Below are 18,922 nucleotides of genomic sequence, written 5' to 3'. Positions count from 1 at the left end.
CAAGTAGTCCACTATCCAATCCACCATGTGAGAGTCTACTCCCATCTCCGTTAGTTTGTGCCTTAAGATCTTGGGCTGGATGGTGTTAAAGGCACTAGAGAAGTCCAGGAATGTAATCCTCACAGCACCACTGACCCCATCCAGGTGAGAGAGGGATTTGTGCAGCAAATACGTGATAGCATCCTCCACTCCCACCTTCTCCTTATACGCAAACTGAAGAGGATCCCGGGCGTGCCTGGTTTGTGGCCTCAGATTCTGTATTATCAGCCGCTCCATGGTCTTCATCACGTGCGACGTCAAGGCAACAGGTCTGAAGTCATTCAACTCCTTTGGTTGTGGTTTCTTCGGTACCGGGACAATACAGGATGTTTTCCACTGTCTGGGTACTCTTCTCTGCTCCAGGCTCATGTTGAAGATGCGCTGTAGTGGTTCTCTCAGCTCAGTCACACAGGCCCTCAGTAATCGTGGGGATACTCCATCCGGTCCAACCGCCTTGCTGGTACAGATCTTCCTCAGTTGACTTTCCACCTGTGCAGCCGTAATCCTGGGCGTGGGCAAGGTCTCCTGTGAGTGGCTATTTTCCTGTGAGGGAAGTAAGAGTGAGGACGAGTAGAAAGACAAGCCTGGTGTGGAGTTCTGCTGTGAGGATGAGATTGTGCTGTTGAACCTATTGAAGAAGTTGTTCAGCTGGTTCGCTTTCTCCACATCTCCACTTATGTTTGCCCCCCGCTTTGCACCGCATCCGGTTTAAACCTTCAGTTTGCTCTCATTTAAAGTCTCTAATTGTGTACATACAAACCTTCCTGAAAACAAATTCCAAGAATGCTGCAGTTTTATCTCCTAACTTTTTAAGCAGGCAGAATAATAGGAAGTTCAACTAGAAAGTTAGGAGGGCACTTAAAAAGAACACTCAAGAGATATGCTTAAAGACACCCATGAATGCCAATATCATACAGCAGAGCCTGATGTCTAACATTCTGGTCCCTCATCTCCGAATCAAGACTGCCAATAGCCCATGTGCAAATGCAATACCAGATTAAAAGGGCCAATAACCATTCTGAAAGCTCAAGCTTGAAACATTTGCATCAAGATGCACAGCTCCACAGCTCCAACTGTAAGCTACATCCAGTTATTACAGCACAATTCAGACACTTCAACATTGACATCATTGCAGACTGATCCAAAAGAGTAAGGCAAATGGGATTCATGGTTAGTTGGTAGATTGCATTCAAAATTGGCTTGGCTAGTGAAGACAGAGGGTACTAGAAAAGTGATGTTATTCTGACTCAAGACCTGCGACCAGTGTCGTTCTGCAGAGATCCATGCTGAGACCTCAGTTTGTGAGGTAACATGCAATGATTTGAACAAAAGTTCAAGTTGACAGAATGGTAGGCTTGTAGATAACATGAAATTGCCAGTGTTGTGGACAGTGAGAAAGTTGTCAAAGGATTTATTCCAATTTAGATCAGCTGGAAATTTAGTTAGAGAAACAGCATACAGTCCAGGGGATTGGTTCCGGGACCCCTCACGGATACCAAAATTTGCGGATGCTCAAGTCCCTTATTCAACCTGTCTGAATGTTTCTCTGTTCACAAAAATAATCATGATCACGACTGAAAATAAAGTGGAAATAATAAAGCAATTGGAATGAGGTGAAACACCATCAGTCATTGGAAAAGCATTAGGCTACATCGGTCAACGATGGAAACAATTTTAAAGGATAAAGTGAGAAAGGCTCTGCCCTGATGAAAGCTACAATTATTACTAAGCAACACAGTGGTATAGTTATTGGGTTTTGAGCTTTTGATCCTCCACATCAGTCTGTAAAATGGTTGTTATACTGCATTGTTTAGGGAATAATGACAAGAAAAAAAAGTCTGTACATGCTCGAACAACATGTGCTGGAAAGAGCACTTCCGGGTTTTCGCGATTTGCGGTTGGTTGAATTCACGGACAAGGAGGGCCAACTGTATAGTGTTTAATCATGGCAAGTGAGCAGTGTTGCACTTTGGTCAAGTGTAATTGACTTTACTGAGGATGGAACATTGTTTAGAGGCCAACCAGGTGGTCATGACATTAGGAATAAAATCATCTGGCACTCATAATGGTTGCCCATATACCAACACAGCCACAGACAACGGCAGGTCCTATTTTGGAGCAGTTCTGAATCCCAGCAGGACCCATTCGAAACGCTCATACCAACACTCATCAGTCAGGGAAGCCCTCAGAGCAGCCTTTAAGGAGCAGTGAAACAACTCTCATCAGCCATCAGATTATGGGTGATACTCATTGGACAGTGATGTAGTCTAATGCCAAGGTTCTGGACCAATGCAGCCCAGAGGTCTCATATGAATTGGGGACCATGGTCAGAAGAAATATCAGATTGGTGCCAAACTGAGTGACCCAGGTGCTGATGAATGCCTGAGCCATGTCTGTGACCATTGTCAAAGCTAGAGGAACAACCTCTGGCCACCATGGTAAGGAGGTATGTGAAATGTCAGGAGGAGGGAAAGAGGACCAACAAGGTCCACACTGACATGGTCAAACTATTGCTCAGGAACTCAAAGGTGCCAAGGGTACCTGGTGTATGATGGCTAATTTTTGCCTGCCAGCATCCACACAGGCTGCAATCCGACCACGCAAGTCCTTTCTAAGGTGGTGCCACACAAGTTTTAGTGCAACCAGTTTCTGTGAGGCCTTCCAGCCTGGATGCAAGAGGCCATGGATGGAGTCATGAGCAGTCACTTCCAGTTTACGGGCACTATGGGGCAAGGCTGCCTAGTTGAGACATTGCATAAAAGAGAAACCCCAGGTTCCCCAAACTTAATGTCAGCAGACCCTAGGCTGTGACTGCTGTTCAGTAAGCCTGGAGCTCTGGTTCAGGAGTTTGGTCAGTTGCCATACTAGCATGGTCAATCCCTATGAGTATGGCCTCAACGACTGGCAGTGAAAGATAATCAGTCATGGCATTATTTTCCCTCTTGATATGTTGAGTATCAGTTGTGAACTCTGATATATAGGGGGTAGTGAGAGAAGCAGATCCAATAGCAATGCTGGTGGGAGCAGATCTAAAAGCAATGTTTAAGAGGCTTTTAGACAAGCACATAAAGAGGATGTAGACCATATGCAGGCAGATGAGATTTGTTCAAATTAACATGGACGTATGATAAACATAGTGAACCAAAAGGCCAGTTCCTGTCTTGTCTTGTTCTAAGTTTTGTTACCAAGGGAGCCAGTTCAACAAACAAGGTAGTTGATTCACCTTCCTCAAAGCAAGCTTTGCTGTCAACTTCGAGGACCTTAGTGAATCTCCCTATGGGATACATGAATTCTTTTGACCTACAGTTTGAGGGTCATAGATAAGGGGGACAGCCAAAATGTTTTTCCCCATAGTTCATTCAGTCATTATGTGCCATGTCGTATAACATGGCCAAGCATGATCTTCACCATGATTGTTCTTGGCAAATTTTTCTCTGGAAGTAGTGTGCCATTGCCTTCTAAGAGACAGTGCCTGTACAAGATGGGTGACCCCAGCCATTATCAACACTCTTCAGAGATTGTCTGCCTGGTGTCAGTGGTCACATAACCAGGACTTGTGATATGCACCAGCTGCTCATACAACCATCCACTGCCTGCTCCCATGGTTTTACATGACACTGATCGGGGGGGGGGGGTGCTAGGCAGGTTTGAGGTTTGGCCTGCAGGCTAGCAGAGGGAAGAAGCACCTTACACCTCCTTTACGACATACACATCTCCACTCTGCCTCCCAATTAAAAAGGCAAAGGCAGAGGTTTATGGTGAGAGGAAGGAATAAACGAATTGACATTGGGGGAGCAGGGGTAGGGATGGTGGGATGACATGAGAAGCACCAAGAAAGGAGTATAGGGAGAGTGAGTTAGTTTGAATGGGAAAATACAATGTTCATACCACTGGACTGTAAAACACTGAGGAAAAACATGAATATGAAGTGCTGTTCAAGTTGGTGATTGACCTCACATTGGTAGTGCAGAAGACATTGGACTTGAGAGGTCAGTGTGGGGACAGGAATAGGAAAACAAAATGGCTGCCACCAGTATACAAAATCAGTAAGTGATCTTGTAGCACAGATAGATGTTGGCAGGTATGATGTTGCGGGCATCCCTGAGTCGTGGCTGAAGGAAGATCACAGTTGGGGGCTTAGCATCCATGGATACACATTGTATCAAAAGGACTGGCAGGTGGACAGAGGGGATGGGGTAGCTTGGTTGGGACAAATGAAATCAAATCCTTAGAAAGAGGCACCATAGGATTGAAATATATAGAATCTTTCAGGTAGAGTTTAGAAACTGCAAGAGTAAAAGAACCTGATGGGAGTTATATACAGGGCTAACAGTAGCCAGGATGTGGGCTACCAATTACAACGGGAGACAGAAAAGGCAAAGTGAAAAGTGCAATATTGCAATAGTCATGAAGGATTTCAATATGAAGGAAGATGGGGAAAAAGCAGGTTGGTGCTGGATGCCAAGAAGGGTAATTTGTAGAATGCCTATAAGATAACTTACTCAAGCAGCTTGTGGTTGAGGCCACTAGGGGAATGGCAATTCTGGATTGGGTGCTATGTAAAGACCCAGATTTGATACAGGGACCCTTACGAGGCAGTGATGATAATATGATAGAATTCGCCCTGCAGTTTGTATCATTATGACAGCGGAGTAAAGGGAATTCCAGAGGCATGAACAAGGTGCTGACCAAAGTTAACTAGAAAGGGACACTAACAGGGAATATAGCAGAACAGCAAAGGTTGGAGTCTCCAAGGTGCTGACCAAAGTTAACTAGAAAGGGACACTAACAGGGAATATAGCAGAACAGCAAAGGTTGGAGTCTCTGGGAGCAATTCAGAAGGTGCAAGATAGATACATCCCAAAGAAGTAGATTTCTAAAGGACAAGGCAACCTTGGCTGACAAGGGAAGTCAAAGCCAATAAAAGCAAAAGAGAAGGCATATAATAGAACAAAAATTAGTATGAAGTTGGAGGGTTGGGAAGTTTTTAAAAAATCAACAGAAGGCAACCAAAGAAAACCATAAGGTGCAAAAAGATGAAATATGAAACTAAGGTACCTAATAATATAAAAGAGAATACAAAAAGTTTTTCCAGATATATAAAGAGTAAAAGAGTGGATATTGGACCTCTGGAAAATAATGATGGAATGGAATGGGGGTGAAAAAAAATGGCAGAGGAACTTAAGGATTTTATATCAGTCTTTACTGTGGAAGACACTAGTGGAATGCCAGGAATGCAGGAAGCAGGGTGTCTGCAGAAGGACTTGGACTGACTAGAGAATGGGCAAGAAAGCAGCAGATGGAATATAGTGTAGGGAAATGTATAATCATGCACTTTGGTAGAAGGAACAAAAGTATAGACTATTTTCCAAACAGGGAGAAAATTGAAAAATCAGAGGGACTTAGGAGACCTCATGCAGGATTCCCTCAAGGTGAACTTGCAGGTTAAGTCAGTGGTAAGGAAGGGAAAGACAATGTTAACATTCATTTCAAGAGGACTAGGATACAACAGCATGGAGTTGATGCTGAGGCTTTATAAGGCATTCAGCAGACTACACTTGGAATATTGTAAGCAGTTTTGGGCTGCTTATCTAAGAAAAGATATGCAGGCATTGGAGAGGGTCCAAAGGAGGTTCACGAGAACAATCTCAGGACATGCCCTTTTCTCACTGTTACCATCAGGTAGGAGGTACAGAAGCCTGAAGGCACACACTCAATGATTCAGGAACAGCTTCTTCCCTTCTGCCATCCGATTCCAAAATGGACATTGAATCTTTGGACACCACCTCACTTTTTAAAAAAATATATACAATATTTATGTTTTTGCACTTTTTTAATCTACTCAACATAAATGTTTATTTCTTCTTATTATTTTTATTGTTTTTTTCTGCTAGATTATGTATTGCATTAAACAGCTGCTGCTAAGTTAACAAATTTAACGTCACTTGCCGGTGATAATAAACCCAATTCTGAATGAAAGTGTGAATGTATGAGGTGCGTTTGATGGGTCTGGGGCTGTACTCACTGGAGTTTAGAAGAATTGGTTGTGGGGGGGGGAATCTCATTAAAATTTATCAAATATTGTAAGGCCAAGACATAGTCCATGTGGAGAGGTTGTTGCCTATAGTGAGGAAGACTAGGACAAGAGGGCACAGCCTCAGAACTGAAGGACGCCCATTTAGGACAGAGATGATGAGGAATTTCTTTAACCCGAAGGTGTTGAATCTGAGGAATTCATTGCCACAGTCAATTGATCAGGCCAGTTCACTGGGTATATTTAAAGCGGAGGTTGATAGGTTCTTGATTAATTAGGGCATCTAAAGGTTACAAGGAGATGGCAGGAGAAGGGAGTTGAGAGGAAGAATAAATCAGTTATGATGAAATGGCGGAGAAGATTCAATAGCCCAAATGGCCTAATTCTGCCATGCCTTATTTTTTTTTAAACTGGTGATCCCCAGGACACTGAGCTCCAAGTTTCCCTATAACCCAGGACTTACAAACAACAGATCTCAGCTAGCCACCGATAAAGTTAACATCCCGTTACATTTTTTAAAAATTTTAGTTAGTGTCCCCAGCTTTCACCCCTCAGAACTGACTCCCTACAATTCTCTTGGACTGTTCCCTGTTTTAAAGACAAACTGAACAGCACATTCCCAACTCATCTTGTTTAATACTTCATTTAACATCTCACTCTAAATACTTACAGTTAAGAAGCTGCAAACTTATACAACAAATCAATAATCCAAATGCATCACACAAGATGCTAGAGGGACTCAGCAAGTCAGGCATCATCTATGAGGGGAAATTGCCTAGGGATTCCAATTTACAACACAATTTACAAAATACCCCATATCACAAAGATAGTCATACATCCAATATGCAAAAAGAACAAATTGTGCGAACAATTCAAAACAAGCAAACAATCCACAGAACATGAATCGTAGAGTCCCCTAAAGCAAGTCCAAAGGTTCAGCTCCAACGTGAATGCCGATGACTGCAGTTTATAGCTGCAAAGTCGGTTCAGCGCTAAAGCAAGCAAAGCCTCACATAGTGAGCTGAACACTGGTTAGTCCACCACCCTTGGCCTCAACACCTCAATCTTTTTAATCTGGTTTAGCACTTAAATTGGCCAAACATCAATTCATTGTTGGCTCTCAGGCTCGGGACCCGCCACTTCAGTCGGACCCAAAGAATTAGTCCAGCCAAAAGCAAGCACTACATCCTTTAGAGCTCAGCAGTGGTAATTCCTGTGCTCCTACTCATCTTCCTCCAGCAACTATCTCCGGTCTTCACACTCCTTTGTACCCCCACCACCTTGCTGTCTCTGCCCCTCTTTCCCCCACCCCCACCATCTTTATCTGCCTCCATCTGTCATTCAGCTGCCAAAACCTCCCAACTTCACCATACCTGGCACAACCAGTCATCTTATACTCCTCTTCCACCCACCAATCACATCAAACTCCTTTCTCACCAGGCCTCTTATTTATTATGCCAAAAGCATTACTAATACACTGACAAATTTCATCATAAACCCCGAGTTGCCCTATCTAATCCTCAGATGCCTCCAACTTGGTTGAGGCTTTGAGTACCTAAGCCAATATGACAAAACCAGAAAACTGCAGTGTGAGAGGATAATTTTTAAAAAAGGAAAATAAAGAAATGACAAATATGTAAAATAATGCATAGCCATCTTCACAGTAGAAGACAAAAATTACAAAAAAAAAGAAATCAAAAGGAGAATGAAGAAGAATCATTATTGAGAGAAGAGGTACCAGGCAAATTAGTTGAGCTGATGTCAGTCCACTGGACATCCAGCGAACCTCAGCGACTGCTGGCTGGTGGCTAACAAATCAAAGAAAACCAACTTTGTTAACCACACTTTATCTTGCAAACAATCATTGCAAGCAATAGTCTGTACTTCCCTGTGGACTTGGAGGCATTTCCATGTGCCAGAACTGAGGTGAGGTGAGGTGAGGTGAGGCAATGAAACAGGGCCGTTGCTGAGAGCAAGAAAGACTTGAGGTTTGATCGATTAAAGTGCCAGGCCAAATTAGAAATGCCAAGTTCCGGTTGAATGGAGGCAGTGAGACCCAGGTCCCAATGTGTATTGAGGTGACTGGACGTCAGTTTAGGCGCCAGGCGAGATTTAAAAGGTCAGGGTGCTGGGGCCTGAGCCGAATCAGCTCACTGCTCCACTCTGCGCTAAACTAAGGGACTGCAGGCAGACTCTTTGTGGACTTCAGTTCAGAACACTATATGCATGATTTGGTTTTCTTCCCCACCCCCCCCCCCCCCCCCATGTTTGTTGATCTTTTATTTAAAAAATGAGTTCTTTTGGGTTTCTTTGTTTCATGGCTGCCTGTAAGGAGATTAATCTCAAGGTTGTATAATGTATACATACTCTGATAATAAATGTATCTTGAACTTCGAACAATGGCCTCCATCCCAAAGTTCTAAAGGAAGTGGTCACAGATATGGTGAACGTACTAGTTCTCGTCTTCCTCAAGATCTTGACACCAAAAAGTCCAATCATCGCAAAACAACACAGTTGGTAACAAGAGATCATGCAGATAGCGTGCCTACCATTTGACATTAATAACAATACTAAAATATATTACTAAGGTTGTAACAATACTTTCAAAATCATGATCGCATCAGCTTAAGTCAACATGGATTTATGAAAGGGTAATTGTATTTAACTGCATTCTTCAAGGTTGGAACCAACAAGTGGACATCAGGAAATCAGTGGCTGTCTTTGGATTTCCAAACACCAAAGTTATAATTTTTTTCAAATTAATTAGGATAATTTCCTAGCTTACAGGACTGCATAACTGAGGAAAAGCAGAAATGTTTTTAAACTTAGAGATATAATACAGTAACAGACACTTCTGCCTCAGTGAGCTCACATCACCCAACTACACTCATGTGAACAATTAACCTAGGAGCCAATACATCTTTGGAATGTGGGAGGAAACCTAAAGACCTTGAGGAAACCCAAGCAGCCATGGGAAGGATGTACAAGTTCCTTATAAACAAGGAAGGGGTGGCACATAGCACAGTGGTTAGCACAATGCCTTACAGTGCAGGCAATCCAGGTTCAATCCCACAGCTACCTGTAAGGAGATTGTATGTTCTCCCCATGATTGCATGTGTTTCCTCCAGGTGCTCCAGTTTCCTCCCACAATCCAAAGACGTACCAGTTGGCAGTTTAATTGATCATTGTAAACAGTCCCATGATTAGGCTGGGATTAAATCGGGGGATTGCTGGGTGGCGTGGCTCAAAGGGCCATAAGAGCCTATTCCACACCATATCTCAATAAATAAATTGAACCTGTATCGCTGCTGTTAACTGCTACACTACTGTGTTGTCCCATAAGATGAAGTGGTGTTCACACAAGCAATCCATAACTGGTGATTTGATGAAGGGACTGGATGTTCTGTATAAAAATTGGCTGACATAAACAAGTCACAGGAAAGCAAATTGTGAAGAGGACACAGAATTTGCTAAGGATATAAATATGTTAAGTGACTGGGTCATAACAGATAAACCATAATAATATTGGGTTTCTACTGCAATATGCAAAACAGAGAAAAAAATAATTTAAGTGGTACTAGATTATTTAATGTTGTTTATCCCTTATACCAAGAAAACAAAGCTACACCAAGTAACCAGGAACTTAAATGGGATGTTGGTCTTTATTGCAAATAGGATGGAATACAACAATTAGGTAATTGTGACAAAACTGCACAAAAAATGGCAAGATCAAACACAGAATCAAAATCAGATTCATTAACACTGACATTTGTTGTGAAATTTGTTGTTTTGTAGTAAAAATACAGTGCAAAACAAAAATTACTTGAAGATACAAAAATAAACACTGAGGGTAGAGAGTGTCAACAACTTTAAATTCCTCGCTGTTATTATTTCAGAGGACCTGTCCTGGGCCCAGCATGTAAGTGGAATTACGAAGAAAGAACAGCAGCGCCTCTAATTCCTCATGAGTCTGCAAAGGTTCGGCATGACATGCAAACTTTCCCAAACTTCTATAGATGTGTAGTGGAAAGTAAACTGACTGTCTGCATCACAGCCTGGTATAGAAACACCAATGTCCTGAAACAGAAAATCCTACAAAAATTAGTGGATACGGTCCATTCCATTATGGGTAAAGTCCTCCCCCACCACTTAGCACATCTACATGAAACGTTGTTGCAGGAAAGCAGCATCCATCATCATCAGGGACCCCCACAACCCAAAACATGCTCTCTTCTCACCATCAAGAAGAAGGTACAAGAGCCTCAAGACTCACACCACCAGGTTCAGGGACAGTTATTACCCCTAACCATCAGGCTCTTGAACTAGAGAGGATAACTTCACTTGGCCCATCATTGAAATGTTCCCACAACCCATGGACTCACTTTCAAGGACTCTTCATCTCATGTTCTTGCTATTTATTGCTTATTTGTTTATTATTTATTTCTTTTTCTATTTGCAATGTCTATTTCACATTGGTTGAACACCCAAATTGTAATTACCAATCCGATTGTAGCTTTGAGGATCAAGTTGCAGAGGCGCAGATTTTGAAGCTTGTTGATTAGTATTAAGGGGGGGTTGATGGTATTAAATGCTGAGCTGTAATTGATAAACAACAGTCTGACATGTGTTTTGCTGTCATCTAAATGCTTCAAAGCAGAGTGGGAAACCAGAAATTCCACCCACTGTAGGCCTGTTGTGGCAGTAGGCAAACTGTATGATCATTGCTCAGGCAGGAGTCAATTTTAACCATGACCAACCTGTCACTGCCATTCATCACAGTATATCTGAGTACTACTGGGCAATAGACATTGAGCTCATCCTAGTCTCCTTGGGCACTGGCACAATGGTTGACCTTTCGAAGCAGGTGGGAATCTCCGACTACAGCAAGAGATTGAAGATGGCCTTGAACACTATAGCCAGTTACTTGACACCGATTTTCATTAACCTACCACGTCAAATTGGGGTCTGACACTTTGCAAGGATTCACCATTATAAAAGATGGTCTGACATTAGGCTCCTGAAACTTGTAGCATACTGAAGTTTCACTTGTTTGATTCCAGGAATCAAAGTCTTATTTTCTGAGGAGTCATCAAATCGACAAGGCCTACATCATCCAGAGTGCATAAGAGCATCAGGCAATTTCATCGGCAAATGCAAACTTCTTACAGGGGTTGATAGAGTAGGTGCTGCAAGGGCATTTCCGCTGGTGGAGGAATTTGGAACTGGAGGTTATTGGCACTGGATGAAGAGTCATTCTCTCAAGAATAAGACAAGGATGGATTTCTCCCCTCATTCCCAGAACAGGTTATTTACTATTTTCAAAACCAAATCAGATTTCATGAAATTCAAATGTTTCTAATGCCCAGGCACAAAGTAAGGAGACCAATATCAGTCTAACAAGATGGCAGAGAAGGCATGAAAGAGCATATACCTGCTCCTATGTCAGGTCCATGGTCAAGGAAATAAAAGCTACAGAGCACATCTCCCCTGACTAACACTTGAATAGCCACTATATAAAAGGAATGTATTTGTTGCTTAATGAAGATTTCATTCATTGCAAGGGATAGAGAAAATGCATATTTTAAATTTGCATCATGGAAAACCATCAACAACTTTTGACTAGAATAATGGAAAGGAGTCTGGAAAAAAAAGATAAAAATTCATGAACACTTGCATTCTTCATCTGACAATAATGACCACTGGATGACTGATTTGACAAAGCAATTAGCAGTTTGTATCCCCAAACCATATCCAAATTCTCCAACTCAAAAGCCTTCAGAATCCACAATTTGTTTCACCAAATGACAATCATGACTTCACAAACTACTGCCCAAAACTTTTGGAATTCATAAATATACATTTTAGCACTCCAAAAAATGTTGCATCTTTAGGTAAACTTCATCGATATTTCTTCATGAAATTCATCTTTAAATTGTACTTGACACTGAAGGAGCCAATTACCTATAGCCTCGTTAACTATAGAAAGTAATCACATAAATTAAGTAATTATTAAGTCTTGATGCGAGTTTGAAGAACATTAAATGACTAGCTTCCACTTTCCAACTTTCACTTCCGAAACCTGCCTTTCTTTCATTTTTGGCCACGGGAAATACACAGCACACGGTGCTTAACTAACACACGATCTACTAAATTTTGACAGATCTATGCTTAAGTTTCGAGGTGCACTGACTTGATGATTTTTAAAACTTTAGCCACTTTCCAAGCAGCGCCACAAAACTTAAAAGTCGCCCAACACGATCACCCTTAAGGCAGTGCACCTGGAGCCTGACACCGAAGATCGGCTAGACCACTGACCAGCGACACAGTCCGTGAGACCACTCGCTTCGGTCCGGCCCGGTCATCCACGAAACACGTCACTGACCTGCCGGGAACTTTGGAAACATTCCGCTTCCAAAACTGCTTCTTTCCGCCGTCACTTGTCATCTTTGCCATTGGAAGAAGCGTCCAGTCCCACCAAGTGCCGGACACAGGCGCAGCTGTCCCCTGACAACGACCATTCACAGTTACTCCAGTCTACAGCCGCTTGGCTCACTGCTACAAGAGCGCCATGTTCCATCCCCAAGAAACATCTTTTCTATTGGCTTGAATTTCCAAGGTAACCGCCGCACCAATTAGACGCTGCCTTCTGTCAATGTTCCCGTCTACGATCGGTGATGTCACAAAGTGGGCGGGTTTATTCGTGACGTCGGTGGGAATGTAGCGTTTAGAGTTTCGGAAGTTCCCGGTACGCTCTCATTAGTTCCGTTTTTGCACTGTTGAGTAATACTGGAACTAGGCGTCCAGCTTCCGCGCATACGAAACGTTAGGTGAACTCAGCAGGTCAGACAGCATCTATAGACTGTAAAGAGAGTGTAGGATCTCGAACTGAAACGTCCACAGAGATGCTGCCCTGACCTGCTGAGTTCCTCTGGCGTTTTGTGTATTGCTCCAGATTTCTCTCTTGCGTCTCCATTTACATCCATATGCGTGGACGAGCAGATTTTTCTGCCAGTCCACATAGACACGAGTGCAAAAGGCCCAAAGCTGAAGCCGATTTTGCTGACGGTTAAATGAATGTTTTCTGAATCCTTTGATAGGTTTGTGCAAATTAGGCAATATAGAACCTTCTTCATTGCTAGCCGCTGATGTGGTGGTCTTGAGTTTGCAGACCATGAAGTTCTGAACTCAGAAAGCCCTATTGGATATAAATAGCCACAAGTACTCTCACTAAAGGGAAATTATACTGTAACTACCCAATGTTAAGAAGAAAATTTCACTTCCCTGTTTGTTCACCACAGTGAGTTTCGCTGCCAATACCCACAATGCAAGTGTACTCCCAAACAAGAAGTTATTTCCAGCAAACAAAGTGGTTCAAAACACAGTTCGTTTGTTCTCGGTGATACATGTTTAAATTCAAACAACAATCTTGAAACACATTTAAAACTCACAGTGGATTTCTATCTTAAACACTTACAAATTACAAGCTATTTCTGATACACAAACCATTTCTAAAACACGAATTATTTCTAAAACATAAAGCACAAAGGATTATGAATGTCCAATATACAGATACAATTCCTATAAACTGAAAAGACATGCCATGATGCAGATGAACAAGTCACCTGTTGAGGAAACTGAAGCTGGATGAATGAATTCTAATTCACTCTATGTTTCTTCCAGGTTTCTTCTTGATGTTCCTTACCTCAGTTTGGATAAGCCTGAACTGTTTTCTACATTTATACCCTTTCTCTCCCAGTTGGGTAACTTCATAAATGCTGTGAAGCTAACTTCCTTGATTATGTAAAATCTTACAGCTATAAACACATCAGCTATTGATGTGCTAAATGATATTAGCCATCTGTTCTGCAAATTTCCCTGAACTAAGCAATTTAAGAGTCAACTTTTCTGTTTGAAACCACACCAATTTAAAAACCCATTGCTTTATGCTCTACTCATGACCAGTAAGAAAGGATGCTGGGAGCAAGCACCTTACTTTTCCGACAAAGAGTGTCTTCTAGCTACAAAGTTTATTTGCAAAGTTGTGTTTTTAACTTCAAGCTGATTACTAATTTCCATTGATGACTGACTCCTATTTACGACCAGAAACTAAACAAACTTTTTGGAAGTTTATTTACATCTGTATTTGATCTTACAAATCACAGATGCTGTGTTCAGAAAGCCAAGATTAGCAAACAACCAAGAGGCCCACTACCGAGGAATGAATATCCATCATACTGTGGATTTGGGAAGACTTGATTCCATTCCAGTTTTGCGGGCAGTGTGGTGGCTATTAAGAGCAATGGCAAATGCCAGATTCTTACCCGGATGGAAAATAAGACACTGGAGATTCTGGAATTGAGGGCATCAGTTTGCTGGAAGAACTCAGCAGGTCAAGCACAATCTGTGGGTGAAATGGAACTGCCAATGTTTTAAGTTCCATCAAACAATTCTGATGTCAGTAGTTTCCATGAGACCATAAGATACAGCAGCAGAATTAGGCCATGGCCTAACGAGTCTGTTCCATCATTTCATCACAGCTGATCCATTTCCCTCTCAGCCCCAATTTCCTGCCTTCTCCCTATATCGCGTCAGGCCCTGACTAGTCAAGAATCTGTCAACCTCTGCCTTAAATATGCCCAAAGAATTTGCCTCCTCAGATGCCTGCAGCAAGGAATTCCACAGATACACCACTCTCTGGCTAAATAAGTTCCTCTTCATCTCTGTTCTAAATGGACATCCCTCTAATCCAAGGCTGTGACCTCAGGCCTTAGACTTACCCACCATAGGAAACATCCACTCCGTCAAGGTCTTACGACATTCGATAGCTTTCAATGAGATCCCACTCATTCTTCTGTATTCCAGCAAATACAGGCCTAGAGCCGTCAAACGCTCCAAATACAATAAGCCTTCATTTTCCAATTCATTTTTGTGAAACTCCTTTAAACCATCTCCAATGTCAGCATATCCTTTCTCAGAAAAGGGGCCCAAAACTGCTCACAATACTCCAAGTGAGGGCTCACCAGTATCTTATCAAGCTGCGATATTACATCTTTGCTTTTATATTCAAGGCCTCTCAAGCTGAATGCTAACAATGTATTTGCATTTCTCACCACAGGTTCAACCTGAAGGGCAACCTATAGGTAACCCCACACACAAGGACTCACTTGTCTTTCTGCGCCTCAGATTGTCAAATTTTCTCACCGTTTAGTAAATAATCTATGCTTTTATTTCTTCTAACAATGTACATTACCATGCACTTCCCAACACTGTATTCCATATACCACTTCTTTGCCCATTCTCCTTATCTTTCTCAGTCTTTCTGTAGTCTCTCTGCTTCCTCAGAACTACCTGCCCCTCCACCTGTCTTCGTGTCATCTGCAAACTTGGCCACAAAGCCATCAATTCTGTCATCCAAATCATTTGTCATATGACATAAAAAGCAGTGTCCTAACACAGACCCCTTAGAAACACCACTAGTCTCCGGTAGCCACCCAGAAAAGGCTCCCTTTATTTGCACTCTTTGCCTCCCTCCGATCAGCCAATGCTCTATTCATGCTAGTATCTTTCCTGTAACACTTTGGGCTCTTAATTTGTTAGGCAGGGTCATGTCTGGCACCTTGTGAGTGGCCATCTGAAAATCCAAGTACACAACATCCACCAATTCTCCTTTGTCCATCCTGATTGTTGCTTCCAACAGATTTGTCAGGCAAGATTTTCCCTTAAGGAAATCATGCAGATTGTGTCCTATTACATGCGTCCAAGTACTCCAAAACCATATCCTTAACAACTGACTCCAACATCCTCCCAACCACTCAGGTCGGACTAACTGGCCTAAAGTTTCCTTTCTTCTGCCTCTCTCCCTTCTTGAAGAATGGAGCGTCAGTTGCAACTTTCCAGTCCTTCAGAATCAGGCCAGGATCCATTGATTCTTGAAAGATCATTACTAATGCCTCTACAATTTCTACAGCTTTCTCTTTTAGAACCTTTGGGTGTAGACCCGATACACCATCAATAACTCTCTGAGACGTGAGGCGAGATATCGGCTTTTATTGGCTGGAAGAAAGAATAAGCAGCAATTGACCACCACACTGCATCCTGGAGACTGAGACCGGGGCAGTGTCCGCAATCGCCTTTATACCGGGGTCCGTGGGAGGAGCCACGGTCAGTGGAGGGAACCACAGGAGCAGTCAGCGGGGGGCGTGTCCAGACAGGTATATGTAGTTCACCACATTCACCCCCCCCCCCTTTGTTTAAGAGAGAGTCCCCATGGAGTGAAGTTTCTTACAAGTATATTTACAGGTTAAGTCTATCAGGTGGTCGAATCTGTCACTGCGATCTACATAGCACCGGTTGTGATTGCACAGGTGCCAGTGGTGATTGCACCGGAGACGGTGGTTGTGCTGGATCCGGCCTAACTGGAGGTGTCAGCCCACTAGGCGTCAGTGATCCCTCATGCGTGTGCGAGGCATCTGGTATATGCTCGTGCGAGACGCCCGGTATAGGAGTGTGGTGAGGAGTCTGTGTAGGGCTCGGTGTGCGCGGTGTCACCTCGGGTACAGGGTTCATAGTTACCGTGGAGTGTTCGGGGTAGTGGTCTGCTGCTCCTGCGGGTGCCAGGTCGCGGACGGAGACCGTGTCCTCCCGCCCATCAGGTAAGACCATGTAAGCATACTGGGGGTTCACATGTAGAAGGTGAACCCTCTCGACCATCGGGGAGTATTTATTGCTCCTCACATGCTTCCGGAGCAGCACTGGCCCTGGGGATGTCAGCCAAACCGGTAGGGTGGTCCCAGTGGACTTCCTGGGAAAAGAGAATAGGCGCTCGTGAGGGGTGGCATTGGTGGACGTACATAACAGGGAGCGGATAGAGTGGAGTGCCTCGGGGAGGACCTCCTGCCATCGAGAGACCGGCAACCCTTTTGACTTAAGGGCTAAAAGTGTGGCCTACCACACTGTGGCATTCTCCCTCTCCACCTGTCCATTTCCCCGGGGATTATAGCTCGTGGTCCTACTAGTAGCAATGCCCCTAGCCAGCAGGTACTGGCGCAGCTCGTCACTCATAAAGGAGGACCCTCTATCACTGTGGATATAGCAGGGATATCCGAACAGAGTGAAGAGCTGGCGCAGGGCTTTTATGACGGACGTGGCAGTGGTGTCGGGGCAGGGGATGGCAAAGGGGAACCGCGAGTACTCTTCGATAATGTTGAGAAAGTAGACATTGCGGTCAGTGGAGGGAAGGGGGCCCTTAAAGTCAACACTCAGTCGCTCAAAGGGGCGGGTGGCCTTGATAAGTTGCACCTTTTCAGGACGGTAGAAGTGCGGTTTGCACTCAGCGCAGACTTGACAGTCCCTGGTCATCGTCAAGGGAGTACGGCAGGTTCCGGGCTTTCACGAAATGGTAAAATCGGGTGACCCCCGGGTGGCAAAGATGTGCATGGAGGGCGTATAGCCGGTCGAGCTGTGCGCTGGCACATGCTCCCTGGGATAGGGCATCAGGGGGCTCATTGAGCCTTCCAGGCCAGGATATCATAGTTGTAGGTGGAGAGTTCTATTCTCCACCGCAAAATTTTAGCATTTTTGATTTTGCCCCGCTGTTGGTTGCTGAACATGAACGCAACTGAGCGCTGGTCGGTCAGCAAGGTGAACCTTTTGCCGGCGAGATAGCGCCTCCAGTGCCTAATAGCTTCCACTATGGCCTGGGCTTCTTTCTCCACCGTGGAGTGCCGAATTTCAGGGCCTTGAAGGGTACGAGAAAAGAATGCTACTGGCCTGCCTGCCTGATTGAAGGTAGCAGCAAGCGCAAAATCAGAGGCGTCACTCTGTACTTGGAAGGGAATGGTCTCGTCCACTGCATGCATCGTTGCTTTGGCAATGTCCCCTTTAATGCAGCTGAAGGCCGCGCGGGGAAATGCGGTGGACTTGACACGGGGACGGGCCTTGTCTGCATAATGGGGGACTCATTGGGCATAATAGGAAAAGAAGCCCAGGCACCATCTGAGGGCTTTGAGAGTGGTGGGAAGAGGGAGTTCTAACAGGGGGTGCATACGGTCGGGATCAGGGCCAATGACCCCGTTCTCCACGACATACCCAAGGATAGCGAGTCTTGTGGTTCCGAACACGCACTTGTCCCTGTTATAAGTAAGGTTCAGGGCTTTGGCCACTTGGAAAAATCGTTGGAGGCTGGCGTTGTGATCCGGCCAGTCATGACCACAGATGGTGATATTATCCAGATAGGGAAATGTGGCCTTCAGTTGGCACTGGTCCACCATCCGGTCCATTTCCCTCTGGAAGACAGAGACACCATTTGTGACACTGAAGGGGACGCGCAGGAAGTGATAGAGCCTGCCACCCGCCTCGAAGGCAGTGTAGAGGCGGTCCTCTGGGCAGATGGGGAGCTGGTGATAAGCGGATTTCAGATCTATTGTCGAGTACACCTTGTACTGAGCTATCTGGTTGACCATATCCGCGATGCGGGGTAGGGGGTACGCGTCAAGCTGCGTGAACCTATTGATGGTCTGGCTATAGTCCACAACCATCCTATTTTTCTGCCCGGTCCGAACAACAACCACCTGGGCCCTCCAAGGACTTGTGCTTGGCTCAATGATCCCCTCCCTGAGCAGCCGCTGCACCTCTGACTGAATGAAGGCCCTGTCCCCCTCGCTGTACCTCCTGCTTTTAGTTGCCACATTTTTACAGTCGGGTCAGGTTGGCGAACAGCGGTGGGGAAGGGATCTTGAGGGTGGAGAGGCTGCAAGTGGTGTCAGTAACGTAGCTGTCGGCATGGTGCAGGGTGAGATGCGTGGGTCGGTGTGTGTGTGTGATCAGTAGCGGGGTATATGACGAAGTCCC

The 18,922-nt window shown here is 44.2% G+C and overlaps 1 protein-coding gene across 5 annotated transcripts in view; it reads right to left on the bottom strand.

Moving 5' to 3' along the window:
• tbc1d22a (TBC1 domain family, member 22a) overlaps window positions 1-12,731 on the bottom strand; it is a 274,507-nt gene extending 261,776 nt beyond the window's left edge. For 2 of the 5 annotated variants that reach the window (XM_073066369.1, XM_073066368.1), the window contains exon 1: window positions 12,456-12,731. In XM_073066369.1, the coding sequence (XP_072922470.1) occupies window positions 12,456-12,526 (71 nt within the window). In that variant the 5' untranslated portion in view covers window positions 12,527-12,731. The remainder of the gene's footprint in view (window positions 1-12,455) is intronic. The other 3 variants (XM_073066364.1, XM_073066366.1, XM_073066367.1) reach the window with 2 other exon arrangements.
• Window positions 12,732-18,922: the final 6,191 nt, after the last annotated feature.

This window comes from Hemitrygon akajei, chromosome 14 (genome assembly GCF_048418815.1).
Source record: "Hemitrygon akajei chromosome 14, sHemAka1.3, whole genome shotgun sequence".
In the NCBI taxonomy this organism is placed as follows: domain Eukaryota; kingdom Metazoa; phylum Chordata; class Chondrichthyes; order Myliobatiformes; family Dasyatidae; genus Hemitrygon; species Hemitrygon akajei.
Note: the sequence above shows the minus strand (reverse complement) of the source record. Positions and strands in the feature narration are given on the sequence as shown.